The following is a 23,240-nucleotide window of genomic DNA, read 5'->3' on the forward strand; positions in this document are numbered from 1 at the left end:
CGGTAGATGGCTGGGATAGGGACCACCATGCTCGTAACCCTTGTGAGGATAAAGCGGTACGGAAAATGGATGAATTATTTCATGGTCCTCAACTAGTGCATCATAAAATAATTCTATGTGTTATTCTCACCAACCAACCTCAGTGGGCGGGCACGAGGCGGGACTAGACTGATCCACCTCCAACCAGTTGCTTGTTCCTGCCCTTGGATGAGTTAATCGCAGACATTTTAAGAAAAGCCATGGGTTTGACTGTAATTACTTAGATCCGGACCAAGGCATGATGTTAACACATGAGTTCAAAGATATCCTGGAAAAGCAGCTTCTGGAATTCAGGCATCTAAAAACTTCTGGTGGATAGGAGGTTTCTGTGACCGTTTGGATATCATACTAACAAGGGAGGACAGAGTCAGAAAATAGATCTTTTCTTAGGCCAACCTTGACCTTGCTGCAGATACAGCATTTGAGGTTAAACAACCAAAATCTTGGAGTTGCACGGCGTTGTGTGGTATCAAGTCTGAATGTTGATTGGATGTAGAGTCCTGGCATTGTACTTGGAAAAAGTCAGTACCTCTGGGCTTGGAAGGGTTTACAAACGTATTTAAGTTTTTAAGTTGTTTCCTCATGTAATAATTTGCTCCGTTGCCTCAATCACCAGTAGGCAATCTACACAAGAACTCATTCAAACTCTGCAAATCGAAGGCATAATGAGGAAATGTGCATTCATGGGTTTCACAGCTATTTTTATTCATATTATCTGCATTCATACTTACCATTGTTGTTTGTTGTTGTTTTTTGTCAATGTCTTTATGTCTCCAAAGTGTTCTGTAAATTGACTGTCTGTTGTACTAGAGCGGCTCCAACTACCGGAGACAAATTCCTTGTGTGTTTTGGACATACTTGGCAAATAAAGATGATTCTGATTCTGATTCTGTTTCTGATATGTCACGTTCTCTATAACTTTTTTGTCTTGATTTGGGCCTGGGTTCAGTGTTGAATTGAGGCATTGTACAAGATTTGGGACGAGGTTTAGGGATGGATCTAGTTCCAGAGTGTGAGAAAGGGTTGACCCCTTGCTGGGTGTGTCCAGTGCTTACCTACGGGCAGAGCTGTTTAGATGGCGACACTTGGGAGCCAGGCACTGAGGAGTAGGGGCTGAGAGGACTGGTGAGGCTTACTGAGCTGAGGGGACTGGCTGGACTATTTTTTCTAAAGGAATATGAGGCACCAGTGGCCACTGCAGAAGAAGAGAGTGTGAAAGGTGATACTGAGACACTTGCATTTGTAATAACTCATATCATTGTATTTTTGATTATACATCTGTGCTTTGCTTTATTTGTGCCTATGGATGAGGGATTCTTGTGTAGGCCCTCTAATACATAATGGGCTCTCCAAAAGTCTTTCTGAATCTACCTTCGAACCAATTCACTCTGCCCCCCGCCATATATATATATATATATATATATATATATATATATATATATATATATATATATATGTCATGCAAGACATTTAAACTACAATTAAACTAATTCTCTGTCAATATGTATAGATTAAATAATTGTGTACAATATTGCATAAATAATACTTTGTAATAATAAAAGTAAAAATAATAATAATAATGAATACAGTAATTCCTATGATCACAATAGGTCCCTTGCAGCGGTCGCTGCTCAGGCCTAGGAAATCAACACCGCTAGGATCTAGGAAATCAACACCGCTGATCCACAAAAAGGCCATCCACTTGTACAGTCAACATTCATAGGCATGCTGGAGCCTGTCCCAGCTATCATCGGGCAGGAGGCAGGGTACACCCTGAACTGGTTGCCAGCCAATCGCAGGGCACATAGAAATAAACAACCGGTCCTCAGAACTGTGAGGCAGACGTTCCAACCAGTCGCGCCACCGTGCCGCCGTGTACTTTCTCATTTACTAAATAAAAGTACTGCTGTGAATTTCAAAATAAGAGCAAGTAAATAAAAAAAAAAAGGATTACGTGTTTAAATGAAGTGTGTAGCGTTTATTGGCTTTGTAAAAATTGTGCGTAATTTCGAAGGAAACGATGAGTTGGAAGCGGCGCCTGCGTCACTTCTGGGTTATCGTAATTTTAAATTACAGCATTATAAATCAAGACATTTTATATAAATGAGGGGCACCACGTCATGTTTTTACAAGTTTAACTTCAGGCGAAATGACGACAAACCTTTGTAATCAGTCTCTTAGCGGAAGGTGGCTACATTTTTGATACTTTGAGTTCTAAACTTTCTAGAGGTTTTGTTACAAGCCCAAACACACACATAATCAATGCAAGGGGTGAATTTTATAGAAAATGGAATAATGAAAAGGGGTTTCTCCAGACTAAAACACAGACAAACACAAAACAAACAAGATATCTACGAACATTGGCGAAGGAAGGGATTTATGACGCGAGATGAGCAGAATGGGCGTGTAGTGAATGCATATAGCTGAGGACTCCTGGTCTCGTTAATATAAACCCAAATATGCACTAATCCGTACTTTTAGTAGACCGCAATGTTGGACTTACGTGTCTGGAACACGTTTGAGGCAGGCGAGCCAGGCTCCCGAGTGTTAGGCTGTCCCGGTCCGCACTGGGAGCAGGTGGATTCGTCGGAAGGGAGGGAGGAAAAAGAGAAGACCAACGAGTTCTCATGCAGGACGTTTCTCGGGTGACGTTGCGTCCGCCTCCGTTCCCTCAGACTGAGTTCGGGCAGGAAGCGCTGCAGCCGGGGATTATCCGCTGTGTCCTTTCCACCTCGGGTGAGGTGGGCGTCCTGCCTGGCGCGGTCATCGACGAGTTGGTCGCGGTGACCAAAGGAAGACTTCTCCACCAAGACTCGCAAAACTTTTCAACTTTTCCCAGCTCCGGCCCCTTTTATGGCCAGAGTGGGTCAAAAATTGGGGGTTTAACCCCACCACCCCCCCTCCTTTTCTACCACCTTTGGCAACACCGAGGGGCTGGACTGCCTTTTGGCATTATTTTTCCATTCTAGGATTATTTTGTGGTTTAAAAACAGTGGAATAAAATATTAATTATTGGGTTTAAGATAACGAGACCAGTTTCCCACCCTGCATTGTTCTATGCTCATCCTCTTTCATACCTGTAATGAATGTTTCAAATGTTATGTGGTGTGAAGAACATTACTATTATACTATGGCGTGGGGTGAGACATTTCATCTGGTTCAGTTAACAACAGATTTGACGTTAGACATTCAAGTTTGCAGCAATACAGTCACTAGTGGCGTTCATGTAAAGTTCTTAAGATATTGACTCCCAATCGAGTCACAGACTGTCTTATGAACCCATGTCGGTAGTGTCATTCCGTCGCCCGTGGGTGTCGCTGTTGCCTGTTCCAACGACCAAGGAGCAGCACTCAGCAGGGTGGAGGCGTCTTTGTGGGTGCAATCCTTCGACTGGCGGGGAGTTAATTAACTTAGCGTCCGGGTGTCCTCGGCATCCTTGGGTCTCCGCTTTGAAGTCCCAGGCAGACGTGATTCACTTAGTGTAGGCATGGCAAAGCAAATGTCTGTGTCTTGTTGAAGATAGTTTATTGTGTTAATCCGTTTAGAGTCTGCGTCTGACTCTGGAGTTAACGTCTACCTTGGTGGGGAGCGGCGGTAGTGTGAGGCTGGGGTGCCGGGTGGCATCTTTTGCGTGGCATGTCCGCTACAAGTGCTTAACTTCACGATAATTCTTTGAAAAAACTAACAAAATACAGATAATACTTCATGTTTTGATCATATGGGTAGAAACAAAATCATGCATTGTGAAAATGCATTATACATAGGTAGAAGAGTTTTCCAGAATTTTGAGGTCAACTTTGGGGGTGCGTATTATACATGCGTGCGCATTATACACAAGAAATTACGGTATTTGAGTAAGAGTACGAAAGTTCTCAATGAAAAAACTACAAAGTAAAGCGTAATTTGTGATTAACTTCTGATTTTTATTTGTATTTTTTAAAATCAGAGTATGAACATCAAATTAAAAAAAAATCATACATTGGAGTCGACACACACCTGCCACCATGTAAATTTTGAAGTGCCCAAAAACCAACAACACATGCATTGGGCCCAACTTTTTATTTTTTTAAATACTATTTTTATTATTTTATTTGATGTGCATCAAATAAAATAATAAAAATAATAATATATGGGAGTCGAGACAGACCTGCCACCATTAAAATGTGGTTATTCTGCCCAAAAACCAACAACACATACATTGGGCCCTACAGAAACATTATTGGCTATATTCACTGAAATGACTTGATGAAGAATGCTGTTTGCTGAACTGACTTAGTGACTGTGTGTGCTTGTGTGACACCATATGAAGCAAATACAACAATAGAAACATCTGCAATTTACCGCAAGGTATTTTCTCAAGTTAGAAGTGGGCTGAAATGTCCAAGTTTGGGGAGTCACAATTGAAGAGCTGCATGACAAAGCTGTTGCTTTTTGGTCAGTAAACACACACTCTTATGGCTGTTTTTCCCCCCCAAAATGAGTCATTTGATTGGCTCGCAAAGGCTATGTGTACGGTCACTTGTGTCGTCTGATTGGTGAATTGGAGTCAAATGACACTAGTGATCCCGTTTGATTGGCGCAACAGGTAATGACCTATGCGGAAGTCGAAGATGGAGTCTAAAAATAGATGCGCACATGCATGACTGCATAAATAGAAGTAGTGAACGGCATGTCGATCATTGTAACAGAGTAAAAGTATCGATCCTTCTTCACATGAATACTCAAGTAAAAGTAAAAAGTACAGTGCATTTAAAGTACTCTGACAGTTTATCGAAAATGTTAGTTGAATAAATGAAACGGAGTATATGTAGCGCGTTACAAACCACCTCTGCCAACATGGTGTTAGGTTTTAGAAGAAATAAGCTCTAGCTAAGCTTTAGTATGGAGGGACACTTCCACCTGAGTGATAACCGTTGAGAACATTAACTTTATGGTTACATCATGCAGAAATTTCTTTAATAAAATAAATACTGGCATGTTGAGCTATTGAGAGAGAGCTGCCGAATGTTTTATGAGCTGGAAGCCCAAATTATGTAAAAATAAACAAATAAATACTTGAAATTGTTGAAATTGTGGGCCCTGAATCGATAATCTATGAAAGTTTAACTTTTTGAATGGCCCCCGCCATATATATATATATATATATATATATATATATATATATATATATATATATATTTATATAGGCAGATTGACAGAGTAAAACTAAATAATGAAGACAAAATAAATGCATTAGCTATGTCTATTAAGGACATACAGTACATATCCACACTAATTGCAAAATAGAAACTTTAATTAGCTGCTTATTTAACAGTTTAATTATTATTAATTATTTAATAATCTTCCAGTTCTATGGTGCCTATGACAAAATGAAAGGGGGCTGGATTTGACCCCCTGATGTTAAGGACAGGGACAAGACAAAAACTGAACCATCCTTCAAAAACATAATTTCGCTTTAACGCACACTTAGATATCCACTGTGAGCCGAGTGATGAGCTAAACAGGAAAGCTTGATTAAAGATTAAGAATCATGTGTTGACAACCTTGGCTTATAAAACGTTCTGCATACATTACTTTTTACTGAACCGAGTAATGATTGATATGTGGCTGACAAAATCAGAAGGGTAAATGTGCCAATAAATTATGAATTGATTTAAATGGCCTTTGACACCCGGTGAGATGTTGACACATTTATTATTGATTCTTCTTCTTTATTTTGTAATACTTTTATTCTTTCTCTTATTATTTTATTACTCTTTTAATGACCGACATTTGTCTTTGATTTTTTTAATTTATTTTCTCACCTTTGTGTTTTCTATCAAGCTCTCTGTATATGGTGTTACACATTTATTGCTTTCTACAGCACTTTTGTGCGCTTCACTGGCTTTTAAAGTGCTTAAAAAAAGAAAGTTGAATTGGATTGAAATGTAAAATATAAATGCATTCTTTTGATTGCATCGTGAGCTTTGTGGAAACCTTGGTTTTTATCTTGCTGACTTATACAACAAATATCAATTCAACATAAAGAGACATTTTTGCACAGATATGTCAGTATATTCTCTTGAAAATATCAAAAGGTAAATGTAAATGTACAACAAATATGGCTTTGAAGACAGATCAGTGTTAGTTACAGAAGTTTATTGAGGACCATTAACGTCACCTGACGGCAGGTTGTAAACATACATGACGACACATTTCTTCCTTTTAATTTCACACAACTGCCTATCCAATCAATTATAATGGATTTGAGAAACCAATCAATGAATATGATAGCAAGCAGATAATCAAATATACAAATTGTCCTATTTATTAAAAATAGTTGTCACAGTTGAAAAGGGAATAATCAGTATACTCTATGTGTATGTGCACCAAATTTGAAATTGCATGCAGTCTGTGGTAATTTAATTCTGTTGAGCTCACATCTGACAGTTAATAACTCATGATAGTCATAGCATGAACAAATCTAATTTTCATCTTTGCTCTCGTCAATGTTTTGCTTGAAAAATACAACAACTAAAACAATAAATAGAACATAACTTGCTTGGTGTCATGTGCTGTTGTAAAAATGTAAAAAATGGTGTGGAGAATACATTCTGGTTTCAATGATGAAATGAACAGTGACTTAAAAGACAACAATGGTACAGAGTGCCTCCATTGAGCAGCCTGCAGGGAGGTTGGACCCAAGGAGAAATGCAAACCACAGGAAAACGGTCAACTGAGGTAATGAAACCCAACCTTGAAATTCATCCAACATATCTTGGCCCTGTTTCCATTCTAGAAATTCTCTAAACAATACATCAACTCTATGTTTGGGTTTGCTTTACTCGGAGGTCCTGCTTCTGCAATTTATTTAAATGTGTTGAACACTACTGTTATTTCATCCCACAAAGATCCAATGGATGAGTTTGGCTGCAAAAGATGGTACATTTAATGTCCTAAGATAAAATGAATATAAAACAAAAAAGGCAAATCTATCACAATGTGCTATGTAATTTCATATAGCTGATTCTAACAGTGAATAGTAAACATAATACAATGTGTTGCTGTAGCTCAACAACCATGAACTAAATAATAAATTGTAATGTGTCAGTGTGGTGAATGTATTGACTGTAGTTTCAAATAAGGAAAAAAATAGAAAAGTACACCTCTCTAGAATGTTTTTATATGTTGGCTTTTAACAAGTGGTTGATAGTATCTTCTCCAGTCTTTGCTCAACTGTCTGTCACACTTGTTATACTGTCCAGTCTGCTGAAATGTGCTCTTAGACCATGCTGGAGCCACTCTGCAAAAACTGGGAAGAAAGAAATAATGGATGTGATTGAGTGCCGAAAGCACAACGTATTAGAACTGTGAGACGAAGACTATTGTGTATTGAGAGCTACTGTGAAAACATTCTTACAGCATTGAGGAAAGGGACGTTTACCACTGACAGCACAAATCCCAGGGCCATTGGAAAGAAAGACCTATGAATAGAAAGTCACTGCACTGATACAATATAAGGTTGGTCCTTAAACACTTTATTCCATTAATGAGGTGCAAACATTTGGTCATTAAAAGTGTTAATTACCGTAATTTGTTCATGTTTGAAGCTGACCTGAATAAAAGGATGGAGCCGTAACCCTCCAGCAGCATACCAATAACTGGCCAACGGCACAGCACCAGGGACACACCTCCCAGGAAGAAGAACGAGCCTCGGAACTTATGTCTTTGGAAAAAGAAGTGAGATGTCTTCCTGAAGCCAATGATGAATGTTAAACCTGTCAAAAACAAAATCTGCAGGAAGAAAATAAAAGATGAAAACTAACTGTGGACTGAAGCCATATTAAAACACATTTTGCAGTTGTTATCCGTAAGTGATGTTTTAAATTACAGAAGGTATTAAATAAAACCCTACTTACATTCCCAAAGGCCAGCAAAACAGAATCAAAGTACAGCAACACACCAAAGAGCAGAAAAAATAAACCAAATCCCACCAGACCAATTCCTATCTCTGGAAGACAAATACACAGATAAATTACGAACATTAAAGCATTAGCCAGTTTATTCACATTCTTTACAATGTGGTAAAAGTGGTAGTTCATGATCACATTAACATACACATTTTGAAGATGAACAAAAAAAATGACTTGAAGTAGCACTCATGGAAGATGATTATATAAAGTGACCATCACTGACCCTGCGATTGGCTGGCAACCAGTTCAGGGTGTACCCCGCCTCCTGCCCGATGAGAGCTGGGATAGGCTCGAGCACGCCCGCGACCCCAGTGAGGAGAAGCGGCTCACAAAATGGATGGATGGATGGACCATCACCGAAGGAGAAAACACCACCCCTTCCTCCAGTATTCTCCCGGAAGGATTTAAAGCTCATTAAAAGTTTGACCCATGTGGCTCCAACAACTGCAACAACACTTTGTCTCAGGGGGATGCAAAAGTTTCCCCATGGCTATTTGTTTCAGCAAACCAAATGGTATTACTGACTTTGCTTGTGAGCCTAGAGTGGTGAATACAGGGGGCGCCACCACGTGAGCTTCATGTTAATTCTGTATTTAATTATTTGGTGGTCTAAAAAAAATGTTAACCACTATCAATTTGTTCATGGGAAAGCATGACTGGTTAGCACGTCTGCCTCACAGTTCTGAGGACCCGGGTTCAAATCCAGCCTCGCGTGTGTGGAGTTCGCATTTTCTCCCTGTGCCTGTGTGGGTTTTCTCCGGGTACTCCTGTTTCCTCCCACATCCCAAAAGCATGCATGATAGGTTAATTGAAGACTCTAAATTTCCCATAGGTGTAAATGTGAGCCTGAATGCTTGTTTGTTTCTATGTGCCCTGCGATTGGCTGGCGACCAGTTCAGGGTGTACCCCACCTCTCGCCCGAAGATATTCGGAAAATGGATGGATGGATGAATTTGTTCATGCATTTTCTATACCATTTGTTCTCGATAGCGTCGCAGGTAAGCTAGAGCCTACCCAAACAGACATTAGGCTGGACTGGTCGTCAGTCAAAACATGTAAATTCTTTCTAATATAGCAATTTTATTATGCTGCCTTGTTTTTATATGGGTAAATACCTCCCATGCCAAAAAAGCCATGCTTCAAGTCATATTTTCAAAATGGTATTGATGTTTTTAAATTTTAGGCCATAATGATAAAGACAACCAACTGCTAAATACATACATACATTTCATAGCAGTCCAATGCAAATGTGATCTAAACAAAAAAACAAAAAACAAAAAAAACAAGGACGCAATATTGAGGCCAACAAACCGGAACCTTTCAACGCCTAGGCTATGCCTAGAAATTTTATCCAACTCTCACTGGAAACAAATCTGACTTAACTGCGGGCAATGCAGACCAGACTCTGACAGGGACCGAACAACCTGTATCAGGGGGACCATTACCCTATACTCCCAGAGCACCCTCCATAGGGCCCCCCCACGGGACACGGTCAAATGCCTTCTCTATATCATCCAAAAAGCATGTGCAGACTGGTTTGGCAAATTCTTATGCACCCTCCAAACCCTGCTGAGGGTTTAGCGTTTGTCCACTGTTACACGGCCAGGACGAAAACCCACACTGCTCCTATTGAATCTGAGATTCTTGAATCTTGATGGGTTCTCCGCTCCAGCACCCCTGAACAGACCTTAACAGGATGGCTGTTGCATCCCCTTTAGTTCAAACACACCACACACAAAGCACCACCCCGGTCTGTCAATCCTGAGGCACTGTCCATGATGTCCTCGTGATGTTGCAGAGACGTGTCAACAAGGACAGCCCCACAACATCCAGAGCCTTTAGGAACTCTGGGTGGATCTCATCCACTCCCGAGGCCCTGCCACCGAGAAGCTTTTCAACCACCTTGGTGACTTAAACACCAGAGATAGGAGAGCACGCCTCAGCGTCCTCAGACTCTGCATTATATAGAGTGTTAATGGTGCATTGCTTCCACCACTTGAAATGCCAGATGTTGGACAACAATTTCTTCAATGTTGTCCAGAAGTCATTCCCCATGGCCTCACAAAACTCTTCCCAGTTTTTGCCTCAGCGACCACCAAAGCTGCTTTCCGCTTGGCCTATTGGTACCCATCAGCTGCCTCCAGAGTCCCACAGGCCAAAAAGGCTCAGTAGGACTCTTTCTTCAGCTTGATAGCATCCGTTACCTCTGGTGTTCACAGACGGGTTCAGGGATTGGCACCACAACAGGAATGTCCCCCTTATGGCCACTGCTCCGGGCGGCCACATCAACAATGGAAGCATGGAACATGACCCACTCGGACTCATTCTCCCAGATAATCAGATCAACACAGCACCAGGTGGTAATCAGTTGACAGCTCCATGCCTCTCTCATACACTCATAGAGTATCAGTAAAATTCATAGATTTTCAAAAGGAAATTCAGTGTCTTTACTTATATTAATCAAATAATATAAAAATTGGTAACCCCTTCTGTTTTGACATTTCAGTTGCTATTTACTATGAATGTTGACTGTACTGTGGATGGCCTTTTTGTAGCGGTGTTGATTTCCTTGGCCTGAGCAGCGACCGCTGCAAGGGACCTATTGTGATCATAGGAATTACTGTATTCATTATTATTATTATTACTAATATTATTATTACTAAGTATTGTTTATGCATATCTATACATATTGACAGACATAATTACTTTAATTGTAGTTTAAATGTCTTGCATGACATATATATATATATATATATATATATATATATATATATATATATATGGCGGGGGGCAGAGTGAATTGGTTCGAAGGCAGATTCAGAAAGACTTTTGGAGAGTCCATTATGTATTACAGGGCCTACACAAGAATCCCTCATCCAGAGGCACAAATAAAGCAAAGCACAGATGTATAATCAAAAATACAATTATATGAGTTATTACAAATGCAAGTCTCTCAGTATCACCTTTAACACTCTCTTCTTCTGCAGTGGCCACTGGTGCCTCATATTCCTTTAGAAAAAATAGTCCAGCCAGTCCCCTCAGCTCAGTAAGCCTCACCAGTCCTCTCAGCCCCTACTCCTCAGTGCCTGGCTCCCAAGTGTCGCCATCTAAACAGCTCTGCCCGTAGGTAAGCACTGGACACACCCAGCAAGGGGTCAACCCTTTCTCACACTCTAGAACTAGATCCATCCCTAAACCTCGTCCCAAATCTTGTACAATGCCTCAATTCAACACTGAACCCAGGCCCAAATCAAAACCAAAAAGTTATAGAGAACGTGACATATGGTAAGTATGAATGCAGATAATATAAATAAAAATAGCTGTGAAACCCATGAATGCACATTTCCTCATTATGCCTTCGATTTGCAGAGTTTTAATGAGTTCTTGTGTCGATTGGCTACTGGTGATTGAGGCAACGGTGCAAATTATTACATGAGGAAACCACTTAAAGACTTAAATACGTTTGTAAACCCTTCCAAGCCCAGAGGTACTGACTTTCTCCAAGTACAATCCCAGGACTCTACATCCAATCAACATTCAGACTTGATACCACACAACGCCGTGCAACTCCAAGATTTTGGTTGTTTAACCTCAAATGCTGTATCTGCATCAAGGTCAAGGTTGGCCTAAGAAAAGATCTATTTTCTGACTCTGTCCATGCACCTCCCTTGTTAGTAGGATATCCAAACGGTCACCGAAACCTCCTACCCACCAGAAGTTTTTGGATGCCTGAATTCCAGAAGCTGCTTTTCCAGGATATCTTTGAACGCATGTATTAACATCATGCCTTGGTCTGGATCTAAGTAATTACAGTTAAACCCATGGCTTTTCTTAAAATGTCTGTGATTAACTCATGCAAGGGCAGGAACAAGCAACTGGTTGGAGGTGGATCAGTCTAGTCCCGCCTAGTGCCCGCCCACTGAGGTTGGTGGGTGAGAATAACACATAGAATTATTGCATGATGCACTAGTTGAGGACCATGAAATAATCCATCCATCCATCCATTTTCCGTACCGCTTTATCCTCACAAGGGTTGCGGGCGTGCTGGAGCCTATCCCAGCTATCATTGGGCAGGAGGCGGGGTACACCCTGAACTGGTCGCCAGACAATCGCAGGGCACAAACAAACAAACAACCAGTCGCACTCACATTCACACCTACGGGCAATTTAGAGTCTTCAATCAGCCTACCATGCGGCACGCCCACAAAATAATAAATAAATATTGACCTAATTAAATATTAAAATAATTAATGAAAATAAATATTGGAATAATTAAATACATACGGACATGCACAAACAGTGACATAAAAAATAAATCAAATGTTGAAATAATTAAATACTTCATGACACCAGTGCTTGAGAATATGCGAAGTTCTGCGTCACTCTTTTCCCAGCATAAGTTCTGTCACAGCTTCGTTGTTCGAACCCACTGACAGCATACGCTGAAATAACTTCTTTTAATAAGAGTAAAGACTTAAAGGGCTTCATAGCAACCATGTCAGTTGCGCAATTTACACGTTGCCCTTCCAACTCTGCATGTACAAGTGCATTAATGATCCTAACTACTCAGTCAACCGATTGCACACCTGTCTTGATATATTTATAATAACGGTAAAGACAGACAGTTGTTCAGACACCTTCACAAATTCATTAGTGCTCCAGACATAACCCATCGATTTTTCTGTCTGCTATTGTGTGAATGCAAAATGGCAGGAACATTCTGGCACTTCAGATCACACATACATCTGGTGTATGACAACACCATAATTAGGCTCCCTCCAGTGGTATTATGGGTAAAGACAGCTTGAGTAGCATCGAAGGACAAACAAGAACCCGCCAAAAAAAAGGAACTCTTTAAGACACTAAGAGACATTTGTGGTCGTTCTCATGGAAAAGGTATATTAAGCAATAGTATATATCCAAAAATGTAATTGGCATCTTCAGAAAACATGTTACAAATCATGAAATTTCATTTGGGACAGATAACAGCAAAGACATTTTGGTACTGAAAGTATGAAAAACATAAATTTGGGGAAAAATTTGTTTTTTCTTAGAAACTACCATTTGAGTGACAACTGGCAATAATTCAAATGCTCATATGAGTAAAATGAATTGATTTTCAAAATGAAATTCTGCGGGGGTATGTCTTTACCACTATTTGACTATAGCACCTATTTATCTGTTGAACATAGGCTTATACACGCTCAAGGCCAAAAGTATGTTTGCGTTTAGAATCAAGCCACTAGTCTGTCCGTTCCACACACAATTGGCGACTTGTTCAAATTCTGAACTTTATAATGAAAAAGAAAGAAGAAGAAAAAAAACAAAACTGTGGGAATACTTACTCTGAAACTCAGTAACGGCAACCATGGTAATCCTTTTTATCGTTCCTCTCCGAATTTTGTCGGCTTAGCTTTACTATGACTGAGTGCTTTCTTTTTCTCGTCTGACCTTTGAGTGCTGATTGTGTCAGTATGTGAGATGAAGATTAACTAGAAGCACACAGAGTCTCCCTGCAGCGTATGGCGCTGTCACTATTTTTGTCTGGGCTCGGTGGTTCGTTTCATCTTTGTCGTCTGATCGCATGTTTCTGACCACTTGTGGTTCTACTGCAGTAATATAGAAATAAATACATTTAACGGTGCATTTTAGATAACTGATGCAAAACGCAAATATCAAATAATTCATATACACAACTCGGCCTGAGAAATATTAGCAGAAGACTGGGCAAAGTACTGGACTGTCTTCAGGTAAGCTCACATACAGTATATGCTGTCTTTGGGCGATAGGCGGGGGCACGCCCTGAACTTGTCACCAGCCAATCGCAAGGCACTTATAGACAAACAACCACTCACATTCACATCTATGGACAATTTCGAGGACTCCATTAAACTAATATGCATGTGACAATATGCAAACTCCACGCTGGAAGGCCGGAGCCCGGTTTCAAATCCACAACCTCTGAACTGTGAGGCAGGTGCCCCCCCTAATAGCTATAATAGCTAGTTTGTGTATCTGAGCGTTCTACTGTCATCTTAAACATGAAATGAAAAGACGTTTAGTTTAGCTCTTTATTCAGACATAGAGCAAGACTGACGAGCATCATCATCATTATCGTCATGATCAGTGATCTTAATGATGATTATCAGGTTTCACCTCAGCAGTGTCAAGAGTTTCTGGCAGTGAAAATACCTAAAATGGCAAGTGGATTACGGATTAAATTATGTACTGTATATTCATTCCAAACAAGACATATTTTATCATACAAAATACTGTGTTGAGTTCCAAAGCATCTGGGAAAAAAAAGACATTATTTGAATACATTCAATTTATTGCAAGGTTTTCTGAAAGCAAGCATATCGTCTCTTTTTGATCATTTGCATAGTTTCAGCAGTTTGTAGAGTTTTGCCCTCAAAGTAGTAGTTCATTTTGTACATGAAATAGAAAGACAAATATAAACCAGCCAATTATTATTTAACAATTGGGCCAAAATACAAACTCTTTATTTTCACCTGTGAGTGCGACAAATGCTACCAGTATTGAAAACCGCTCACTGGCTGCTATCATCTTAACGCGTCAGATTCCATTTGTTGAAAAATATCTATGTTCAATCCAAAATTAAAACAAAGCTTTTATTGACGAAAAGTGTAAAAATTACATCTTGTTCATGTCTTTTCATGCATCTAAAAATAGAAGTACTGCCACTTTTTGAGCATATTCCCTTTCTTTAAAAAATAAAAATTAAAATTAAAAAGAAAAAAAAATAGACAATCTAATAAATCTGAATGATTTATGAGGAGCATTTTGTAACATTTACTTGAAATCTGGTTTTACAAAGACAGGCCACATGGACATCGAGGTGCAAGAAAAGGAAAATGAAAAAAAAAAGGTGCATGTTTCAAAGTTTAAACTTGATTTTATCATTGTTTATCCTGCTTAATAAAGGTAGTTTGGAGTCGAGTCATATTTAGTAGTAGTAAAATTTTATGTTTTGTATCAATATTAACAAATACTAACGTGATTGAGTCTTCGCACGGCTGCGAAGCATCCACACATCTGCAATTAAGTAGCAGCTTGACACACACACACACACACAACAACAACAACACGTTGAATTCAACATTGAATTTGAAATGTGTGTATATCTTTAAAAAAAAATAATAATAAAAGAATTTCTGGAATTTGTTTGTTTTGGTTGGTCCTCTGAAAGCTATAAACTGACAAGAAATAACTTCCATGTTAAATAGAAATAAACTCCTGAAATGTACAGCGAAACATTATTTATAAGTAGTTATAGTTATATTTGACCAGATATGTGTTTGTTTTTTGGACATGTATTGATTCAGTTAAATCCGAGGAATAAATTGAATTATGTCGGCCATTTTGGAGGTTTTTGAATTATTGGCACCAAATTGATCTTTCCATTTAAAATTTTTTTATTTTTTTTACACCTTTGTACTAACTCACGGCATGAATATTATGAATGTCACCATACAAATCAAAAAAATGTATCAAATGCTCACCCATTTTAGACATGGCACTACATGTTTGAATGAAAGATAACCATTATTTTATGAGAAAGTATTTCGTAGCGACTGTATTTCCTCCTAGCTAACTCCCCACAGACAATTTTTGAGTTCCACCTCTAAGGTCACTTCTATTTTCACTGAACTTGTGTTCCCTGCTACTATTAAACAGATACCAAACATTCTAAACATACAGTAGATGTGTATACAATCACTGGGTTAATTTCTTGAGCAATATTAAACGTATGTAATATATGTTTTAATAAATATGTGGATGAGCTGCACATGAGGCCCAGGTGAGTTTTTGTTTGTTTGTTTTTGTTTCAGGCTTTGAAATATTGCCTTGATCTCATCCTTTTTGCCTTGTTATGATTTGGCTTATGGAAATGACAACCATTGACAAAGGCTTGCTTTTTGGACAGAGTTGTGGTCTAAAGTTCGTGTATCTGGAACACATAACTGTTTCATTTCCGTGCACGTTTTTTTTCAAATATTTTTGGTCGAAACAGAAATGCAAACATTATTTTTTTTTTGTTCTTTTTTCCCCAAGGAGACAAAGAGCATAGTGCAATTACTGTGTATATACAGTATGTGCAGCCCAATCCTATTATCCAAGCCAACGCTACAGGTAAACATGTTGCCCAGAAAAATTCATGTTAAATGTCTTTGGGTCTCTTGAAAGGCTTCGTATAAATGGAATTTTTTTAAAAATTATTATTAATTAGCTTTAAAATGTTAGGATGGGATTGGATCAGGTATCGCCCGAGTTTAGGAGAGTATTTTATTTTTTCAGACTGACTAAAAGGCTTTTTGTCCAGTCAGGAGTCAATGTTCCCATGACTGTCATCGTGGTTCAATACCCAACCTCAATGGAAACTCATTGGGATTGAAAGCACTGGTGTGTTCTCATTGAAGGTGCCACGTTGTCAGTGAGCTCTTTAAAACCTACAACAGGTTATTATTACCTTGCTTTAAATGAAAATTGGTCAAGAATCCAAGAATCTTACTTTCATTCACAGTCCATCAGTAATCTCTACTTTGTCCTGAGCTAAATTATGTTGGCGTATTACATGTTTTGAAGCACGAGATATATTACACTTGGTAGGAAATATACAGTAGATACTGGCCACTGGGTTGTAGGTTACAGCACAGGATGAATTGAATGTTGCGGAGTTGATCTTTTAGTCTGTGTCGCTTTCTTCCAAGTGGAGATGCTCTGTTTCCTCGCTGGGATGCCGACAACTCGCCTTGATTTTGTTGGATCAGGTGCTTTAAAAAGTTCATGTCACTTTGTTTGAGGTAAATCAGCATTGTCAATTTCACACAGTAAGTCCTCAAAAAGATGCTCCATCAAACTTGACAGCAGACAGGGCTTGAGCTGTAGGAAGCAAGAGGTTAAAAGAAAAAAACAATTCATGAAAAGGAATACATTTTTAGATGACCTCTGTGTCCATCGGTACTAGGGTTTGGCATCATTTGAATGATTCCGGTTCCGAGTTTGGTTTCTCGTTCCGATTCCGTTTGGGAACGATTCTCGATTCTGATTCGTATAGGTGGCAGGGTCAAAAGAGTTTGCATGTTTTAAAAATGGGGTGTCCATCCATTTTTTTTTAGCAGCTCACAGCATAGAGTCAAATGAACATTTGACACGGCTCAGGTCATGGGCCTGATTGGTACTGCAGTATTTACTTTCGACACTGGGTGGCAAAACAGGAGAAGAGAAGAAGTCTGTTCTCGTCTCGCACGTCCTTGTTTTCAACCAATCACACATCATTCAGTGGTGCCGCTGGCCATAATCTTATGACTGTTTTTTTTTTTTTTGTTTCCCTTTAAGGTCTTTTTGCAGATACTTTACCGAGCCCCGTCTACTGCTGCGAAGCCCACCCCCCTCCCCGCAACAAAAGAAAAAGAAAATGCTTGGCGGTACACAAATGCACTAGTGCACTTTTAGCACTTTCAGTGCACATTACTTACAGTATGTGCACCCCTGTTTATTGTGTTAAATAAATTGAAGATGTAAATTTGGTGCTTAATTGCATCCTTCAATTTTTTTCGATTATTTTTTTGGGGCCTTTGAAGAAAAGGTTTGGACATCCAGGGTTTAAATGAAGAAGCTAACCAGTTATTTGTGTAGTAAATCATATTAACTTTTCGTTGATTTTTTTAATTCTATCAACATTTTTGCTTTTTTATGAATTTAACTGCGACTTTTTCACAGGGTTATTCTTAACCAGTATTAATATAAAAACTATGAACTTCAATGTCTATGTATGAATTTTCATTTCATCGGAGTGAGCGTAGGTTGCACTTTCACAAAAGAGCTTCATTTTTGAAAACCTCAGGAAAATAATTTACACACGAGTGTCTAATAAATTAATTAATATTGCTGCGTTTTGTGCATGCATTGCTCGGACGTTTTACTGAACTTGGTTTGTTTTACATCAGGCACCTCGTTGGGCAGGTAAGGGGTTCTTAGGAAGAGCTTTTGTTTGTTCGCAGCAGCTACTGTTATTATTTTTTACACAGCAATTATCGTATGATTATTTTCTTTTATGGATTTCGTTCACACAGAGGGCTTTTATTGTTTTTCTTTGATCATTGAAGGATGTCTGCATTTGTGATGAAGATATTACACGGAAAATATCCCAGACAGTAGAACGTAGACAGAGTGAGTCATTCTCTATTATTGCTTCGTTTGTGCATGCATTGCTCCAAATGTTTATTTAACGTCAGGCACCTTGTTGGGCAGCTAAGGGGTCATAGGAAAGAGGTTTTGTTCGTTTGCAGCAGTTACTGTTATTCTTGTTTTTATTGTATGATTATTTTCTGCTACAAAAATGCAAAAGAATGTTTTGTGAGTTTTTTTTTTTTTTTTTTTAAAAGACAAGGGGCCACGCTTGGAAAAAAACAACAACCTTTTTTCAAATATCTGACACCACAGACTTGGCTGTCTTAATTAAATTGAGCTGCTCAGGTAGGTGTGTTGTTATTTATGATCGAATGACAAAATGTCAATAGTGTGCAACAATAAAGAGGATCCTATCAAAGAGACACAGGCTTTTATAATGCAAGTGCAAAGCATTGAAATCAAATCCACAGGCAGCTCTGCGCTTGTCTATACTGCTAGGTTTTCATTGAACACAAAAGAAAGTGAAAAAGTGCATGATCTTATTCCATTTTTTTTTTTTAGTGTTCCACTTCTTCGGCCGGTAAAAAGTGAGTCAAGCTGTGAGACGGAATAAGGGAGACCAAAGGTCGGTTGTGGTGAACCGTCACTTACCTGGTCCTATTCAGGCATTCATAATGAGGAGGTGGGGAAGTCAGCAGAGGAAGGGGGAGGGTGCAGGCTGGTTGGGGATGTGGGGGGTTCTGGGGCACACTGGGCTGGAGTGAAATGAAGGTAGGCATAAAAAGAAAGACAACGCAACCAAAAAACACATCAGCAATCAAAAGGCGGGATCATTTTGAGCGTAGCAACTCCCTTATTGTGACATGCGGTTACAACAACTGTTACTAGATGTTTCTTTTTATGCGATGCCACTTAACAGCTCTCCATAACTTGCATACAAATTAAACTTTAGGAAGCTTGTTTTACGCGTCTAATATTTGAAAAAACAAACATAGCATTATGTCTGCACAGACAGCCAGTCTTAAATTCTTCCGGAAACAGAAATCTCAGACGTTTTTTTTTTTTTTTCCATCTTTGGCCTTAGCAATATGTTTATGGAGAGCAGTCATTAGGATTGGTTAAGCGGGAAGAGTGTCCTCACCCGAGAGAAGGCGGCTGCGACGAGAGGCTTCAGCAGCCAGCGCGCAGGAGATCTCAATGCGCTTCTGCTGCTCCTGCAATTGCTGCTGGGAATTGACTGAGGCTCCGCCCTCTACGGGGCCATCCAGGACAGGAACCACATTTTGCAGACTGACATACGGTGAGCAAAGTGAGAACAAAAAGAAGGTCAGAGGGAACTGAAACGTCTATATGTTACCGTACAATAACAAACACAATGGAAAAATTTTATTCTCCTATGTTTACTGTTATACAGCATCATGAATGAATAAAGCTTAAGCGTGCTATTTTCATTCTATGATCGTCAATACCTACCTGGTAGGGCTGCGCGATGTATCGTTTGATCACGCCTGATGTAACATTGACATACTTTACCGCTTGCGAGCAGGCAACATAACATTATGTAGCTAGCTAGTGCTAGCACTAAAGTGCACATAAATATGCCAGCGTTCTGTCGAGTCACGCCCTAAAGATTCAGTAAACATTGTTTTGCGTGTGCGAATAAATGTTGACAATGGCGAGCAAGGGCGTCAATGCGCCGCACTGGTCACACTGGTCTAATCCGGGAAATTGGCCACAATCGCAAATCAGGCCAATAAATGTGCTAAGGATTATTCAGTATAGGTGGACATGAAAAGAAATGATTTTAACTTCATGTCTGGCTGGACACGTAACTGCTCAATACGACACGAATAACTCCGTATTGTTCTGTGCTCTGTTAAGCATAGTTTATTTTCTGCTGAAGCTATTATAAACTGTCCCAAAAATACATAGAGGGAAAAAGAAAAATGTGTGCTGGTTTTCACATTTCATGAACATGTTATCCTATATTTTTTCACATTGCAATATACAGTACATCGCAGGGTTACTAAAAATGGCAATGTCATTTTTTCCCCCAATATCATGCAGCCCTACTACCTGGTTCAAATGTAATTGCAAAACAGAAAGCAGTTTTTTTTCATGGCAAGCAGTTTTTTGTTGTTGTGGTAATTTTAAATTAATTTTTAAATTCTGTATGTTATAAACATACTTGGATTTGGCAATTAAGGTCTTGATCCGCTCGAGTTTCTTCTGCTTTTCCTTCTGCTCCTCGGGGCTCAGAGGGGTGTTATCTTCCATATCCAAGTAGCGCTCTGGGATAACAACCTTGTCAGGAGCCATTAGCTAGGAGATACAATATAATACATCATAAAAAGTACTGTACTGTAATTGCACAATTTCTATTTTTAAAAATGCATTTGCTTTAATGCATGCAAGGCAGACATATGCACTGTACATCAGAGCGAACGTAAAAATTCTTTAATGTATATTTTTAATGATTGTATGATGAACTAAAAGCATGCATTGAAGTGCATTAAGTCAAACAGAAAGAGCGGTTTAAAAATATATATTGTTTCATAATTAGAATTATGTTAATTATTGAGGTTGTCATTTCAGAGGTGTACAATTGCAATAACTAATAATAATGATAATAATATTGGGAAGTGTTTTTCATGGTAATAAAAAAGACCATATGTAATGTAATATCTTGTATTTTTTATTATAAAAATAATATATTGAATTATTAAAAAGTAAATAGGTGGCATTACCTCTTTGTTAATGTCAAGGTCATAGTGTTCGGGTTCAATCTGTAACCGTCTCAAACGGGCGATTTCCTCACGAGGTGACTCCAGTCCCTGTCCTCTGACTGCTGCCTCTAAATCCTTGATGTCAATCTCATGAGCCGTTTGCCGCCGTCGAATCTGAACACATTGTTGTTTGTACAGCTGCTGAAATAAGTATTTCATACGTCACCATTTTTCTCACAAAATATACTTCCAAAGGTGCTATTGGCCTGAAAATTTCACCAGAAGTTGGGAACAACCCAAGTTATACATACATACAAAGAAAGTAGAACAAATAAGTTCAGAAATTTGGTTGTGTGTAAAAATGTGAAATGACACAGGGAAAAGGTATTGAACACGTGAAGAAAGGGAGGTGCAAAAAGGCATGGAAAACCAAGACAACACCTAAAATCTATCAATAATCGAACAGCAATCCAGCCCCTTGTCGGTGCAAATGAATATCAGCTGGTTCAGTTCCTGGTGGCACGGTGGCCGATTGGTTAGAGCGTCAGCCTCACAGTTCTGTGGACCCAGGTTCAATCCCCGGCCCCGCCTGTGTGGAGTTTGCATGTTCTCCCCGTGCCTGCGTGGGTTTTCTCCGGGCACTCCGGTTTCTTCCCACATCCCAAAAACATGCATTAATCGGTGACTCTAAATTGCCCGTAGGTGTGACTGTGAGTGTGAATGGTTGTTTGTTTGTATGTGCCCTGCGATTGGCTGGCGACCAGTTCAGGGTGTACCCCGCCCCCTGCCCGATGACAGCTGGGCAGATAGGCTCAACCATGCCCGCGACCCTAGTGAGGAGAAGCGGCTCAGAAAATGGATGGCTGGATGGATGGATGGAGCTGATGAGACAGTTCTACACAGCGGTCATCGAATCAGTCCTGTGTTCTTCCATCACAGTCTGGTTTGGTGCTGCTACAAAAAAGAACAAACTCCGACTGCAACGGACAATCAAAACTGCTGAAAGGATTGTCAGTACCCCGCTACCCACCCTTGAGGACTTGCACGCTGCCAGACCTAAGACAAGGGCGTGCAAAATCCTCTCGGACCCTCCGCACCCCGGTCACCAGCTCTTCCAGCTCCTTCCCTCAGGTAGGCCCTACCGATCAATGCAAACTAGAACTAGTAGACATTCCAACAGCTTCTTCCCTCTTGCGATTAACTTCTTAAACACCTGACCTACAATTCCATTACAACATGCTGGCAATTTTTTGACTTGAGTTCGTTGTCACATTTCTGTGGGGCCAATTATGTATTACTCGTGCACTCACTGTAGTTGTCTCGCCATGCTGCACTATTTGCATATACTGGCCACTCATGCCAGAGTAGCATCTGCTCCATTTGCACACTGATTGAGGAGAATCTGTAACATTTGCACAACCAACATTGTCCCAGATTATCGCACTACTCGTCACTTTAAACCGCATACACTCCTTGAAGTCTCAGCGCCCTTTGCACAATGGTCATTGCACCGGAGTATTGCAATATTAGTCATTCGAACTGTTCTAAGTGCTAGAAGACTCTGCATCTTTTTGCACAATTGTCAAAAAAAAAAAAAAAAAAATACAAAAATGTACCGGCATTACCAGATAACGAGCAACCCTTTACTGCTCAGTGACTGTTTTTTTTTTTTGTCAATATCTTTCTGTCTCCAAGTGTTCTGTAAATTGACTGTCTGTTGTCGTACTAGAGCGGCTCCAACTACCGTAGACAAATTCCTTGTGTGTTTTTTGGACATACTTGGCAAATAAAGATGATTCTGATTCTGATTGTTCAGTCCTAATTGATGGCCTTCAACAAGGTCTCATTGCCAAGGTGTGAGTCAAGACACATCTCATGAAGGGTAAGAGCAGAGAGCTGTCTCAAGACCATCGCAAAGTAACTGATAACGATGTTAATGATTAACGCAAAACATAACGATGGCATTGGTTACAGACACAAATCTAAGCTTCTGAGCATTCCAGTGAGCATGGTTGGCGCCATAATACGAAAGTGTAAAGCTAATCACACCACCATAAATTTGCCTCGAACAGGTGTTCCTCGTAAGATTTTTGACAGAGGAGTGCAAAGAATAATCAGAAGAGTTGTCCAAGAGCCGAGGATCACCTGTGGAGAGCTTCTAAAAGACCTGGAATTAGCAGGTAATGTTGGCACAAGGAAAAGAGTGAGTAATGTACTTGTACTCCGCCGCCATGGCCTGTATGCCTGCTTACTACGACCCCATTCCTAAAAAAAAAAAAAACCCTACCAAAGCTTGTTTAAAGTTTGCTGAACAACATTTGGACAAGCCAGTTAAAATACTGGGAGAATATAGTCTGGGCGGATGAGC

General features: G+C 39.6%; 2 protein-coding genes across 21 annotated transcripts in view; both read right to left on the bottom strand.

Moving 5' to 3' along the window:
- Nucleotides 1-6,156: 6,156 nt before the first annotated feature.
- On the bottom strand, nt 6,157-13,681 carry golt1a (golgi transport 1A). Of its 4 annotated transcripts, none has more exons than XM_061786180.1 (5): nt 13,337-13,681; nt 7,938-8,029; nt 7,607-7,812; nt 7,439-7,502; nt 6,157-7,330 (listed from the first exon to the last, which is right to left on the bottom strand). In XM_061786180.1, exons 1-5 carry the CDS (start codon nt 13,359-13,361, stop codon nt 7,301-7,303), a joined length of 417 nt encoding a protein of 138 aa, XP_061642164.1. In that variant the 5' UTR covers nt 13,362-13,681; the 3' UTR covers nt 6,157-7,300. The 4 variants fall into 4 exon arrangements, with proteins under 4 accessions (XP_061642164.1, XP_061642165.1, XP_061642162.1 ...); XM_061786181.1 differs by having other exon boundaries at nt 7,634-7,812; nt 13,337-13,598; XM_061786178.1 differs by lacking the exon at nt 7,439-7,502 and having other exon boundaries at nt 6,157-7,321; nt 13,337-13,679.
- Nucleotides 13,682-14,048: 367 nt separating this feature from the next.
- plekha6 (pleckstrin homology domain containing, family A member 6) overlaps nt 14,049-23,240 on the bottom strand; it is a 111,687-nt gene continuing 102,495 nt past the window's right edge. For 16 of the 17 annotated variants that reach the window (XM_061783581.1, XM_061783580.1, XM_061783587.1 and 13 more), the window contains 5 exons: nt 20,894-21,046; nt 20,335-20,468; nt 19,288-19,436; nt 18,798-18,901; nt 14,049-16,895 (listed from right to left, as the gene is read on the bottom strand). In XM_061783581.1, coding sequence (XP_061639565.1) covers nt 18,816-18,901; nt 19,288-19,436; nt 20,335-20,468; nt 20,894-21,046 — 522 coding nt within the window. In that variant the 3' untranslated portion in view covers nt 14,049-16,895; nt 18,798-18,815. Of the gene's footprint in view, nt 16,896-18,797; nt 18,902-19,287; nt 19,437-20,334; nt 20,469-20,893; nt 21,047-23,240 lie in introns of those variants that run through there. The other variant, XM_061783596.1, reaches the window with a different exon arrangement.

The sequence above is a fragment of the Phyllopteryx taeniolatus genome, chromosome 9, assembly GCF_024500385.1.
Source record: "Phyllopteryx taeniolatus isolate TA_2022b chromosome 9, UOR_Ptae_1.2, whole genome shotgun sequence".
Lineage (NCBI taxonomy): Eukaryota > Metazoa > Chordata > Actinopteri > Syngnathiformes > Syngnathidae > Phyllopteryx > Phyllopteryx taeniolatus.

Excerpts from the sequence above, each read along its gene's own strand:
- golt1a (XM_061786178.1), bottom strand. The coding sequence starts at position 13,361 with ATGGTTGCCGTTACTGAGTTTCAGA. Across the intron at positions 7,813-7,937 it reads TTTTGCTGGCCTTTGGGAAT|ATTTTGTTTTTGACAGGTTT; the intron begins GTAAGTAGGGTT and ends TTCTTCCTGCAG. Across the intron at positions 7,322-7,606 it reads TCAAACATGAACAAATTACG|AGTGGCTCCAGCATGGTCTA; the intron begins GTAATTAACACT and ends CAGTTTTTGCAG.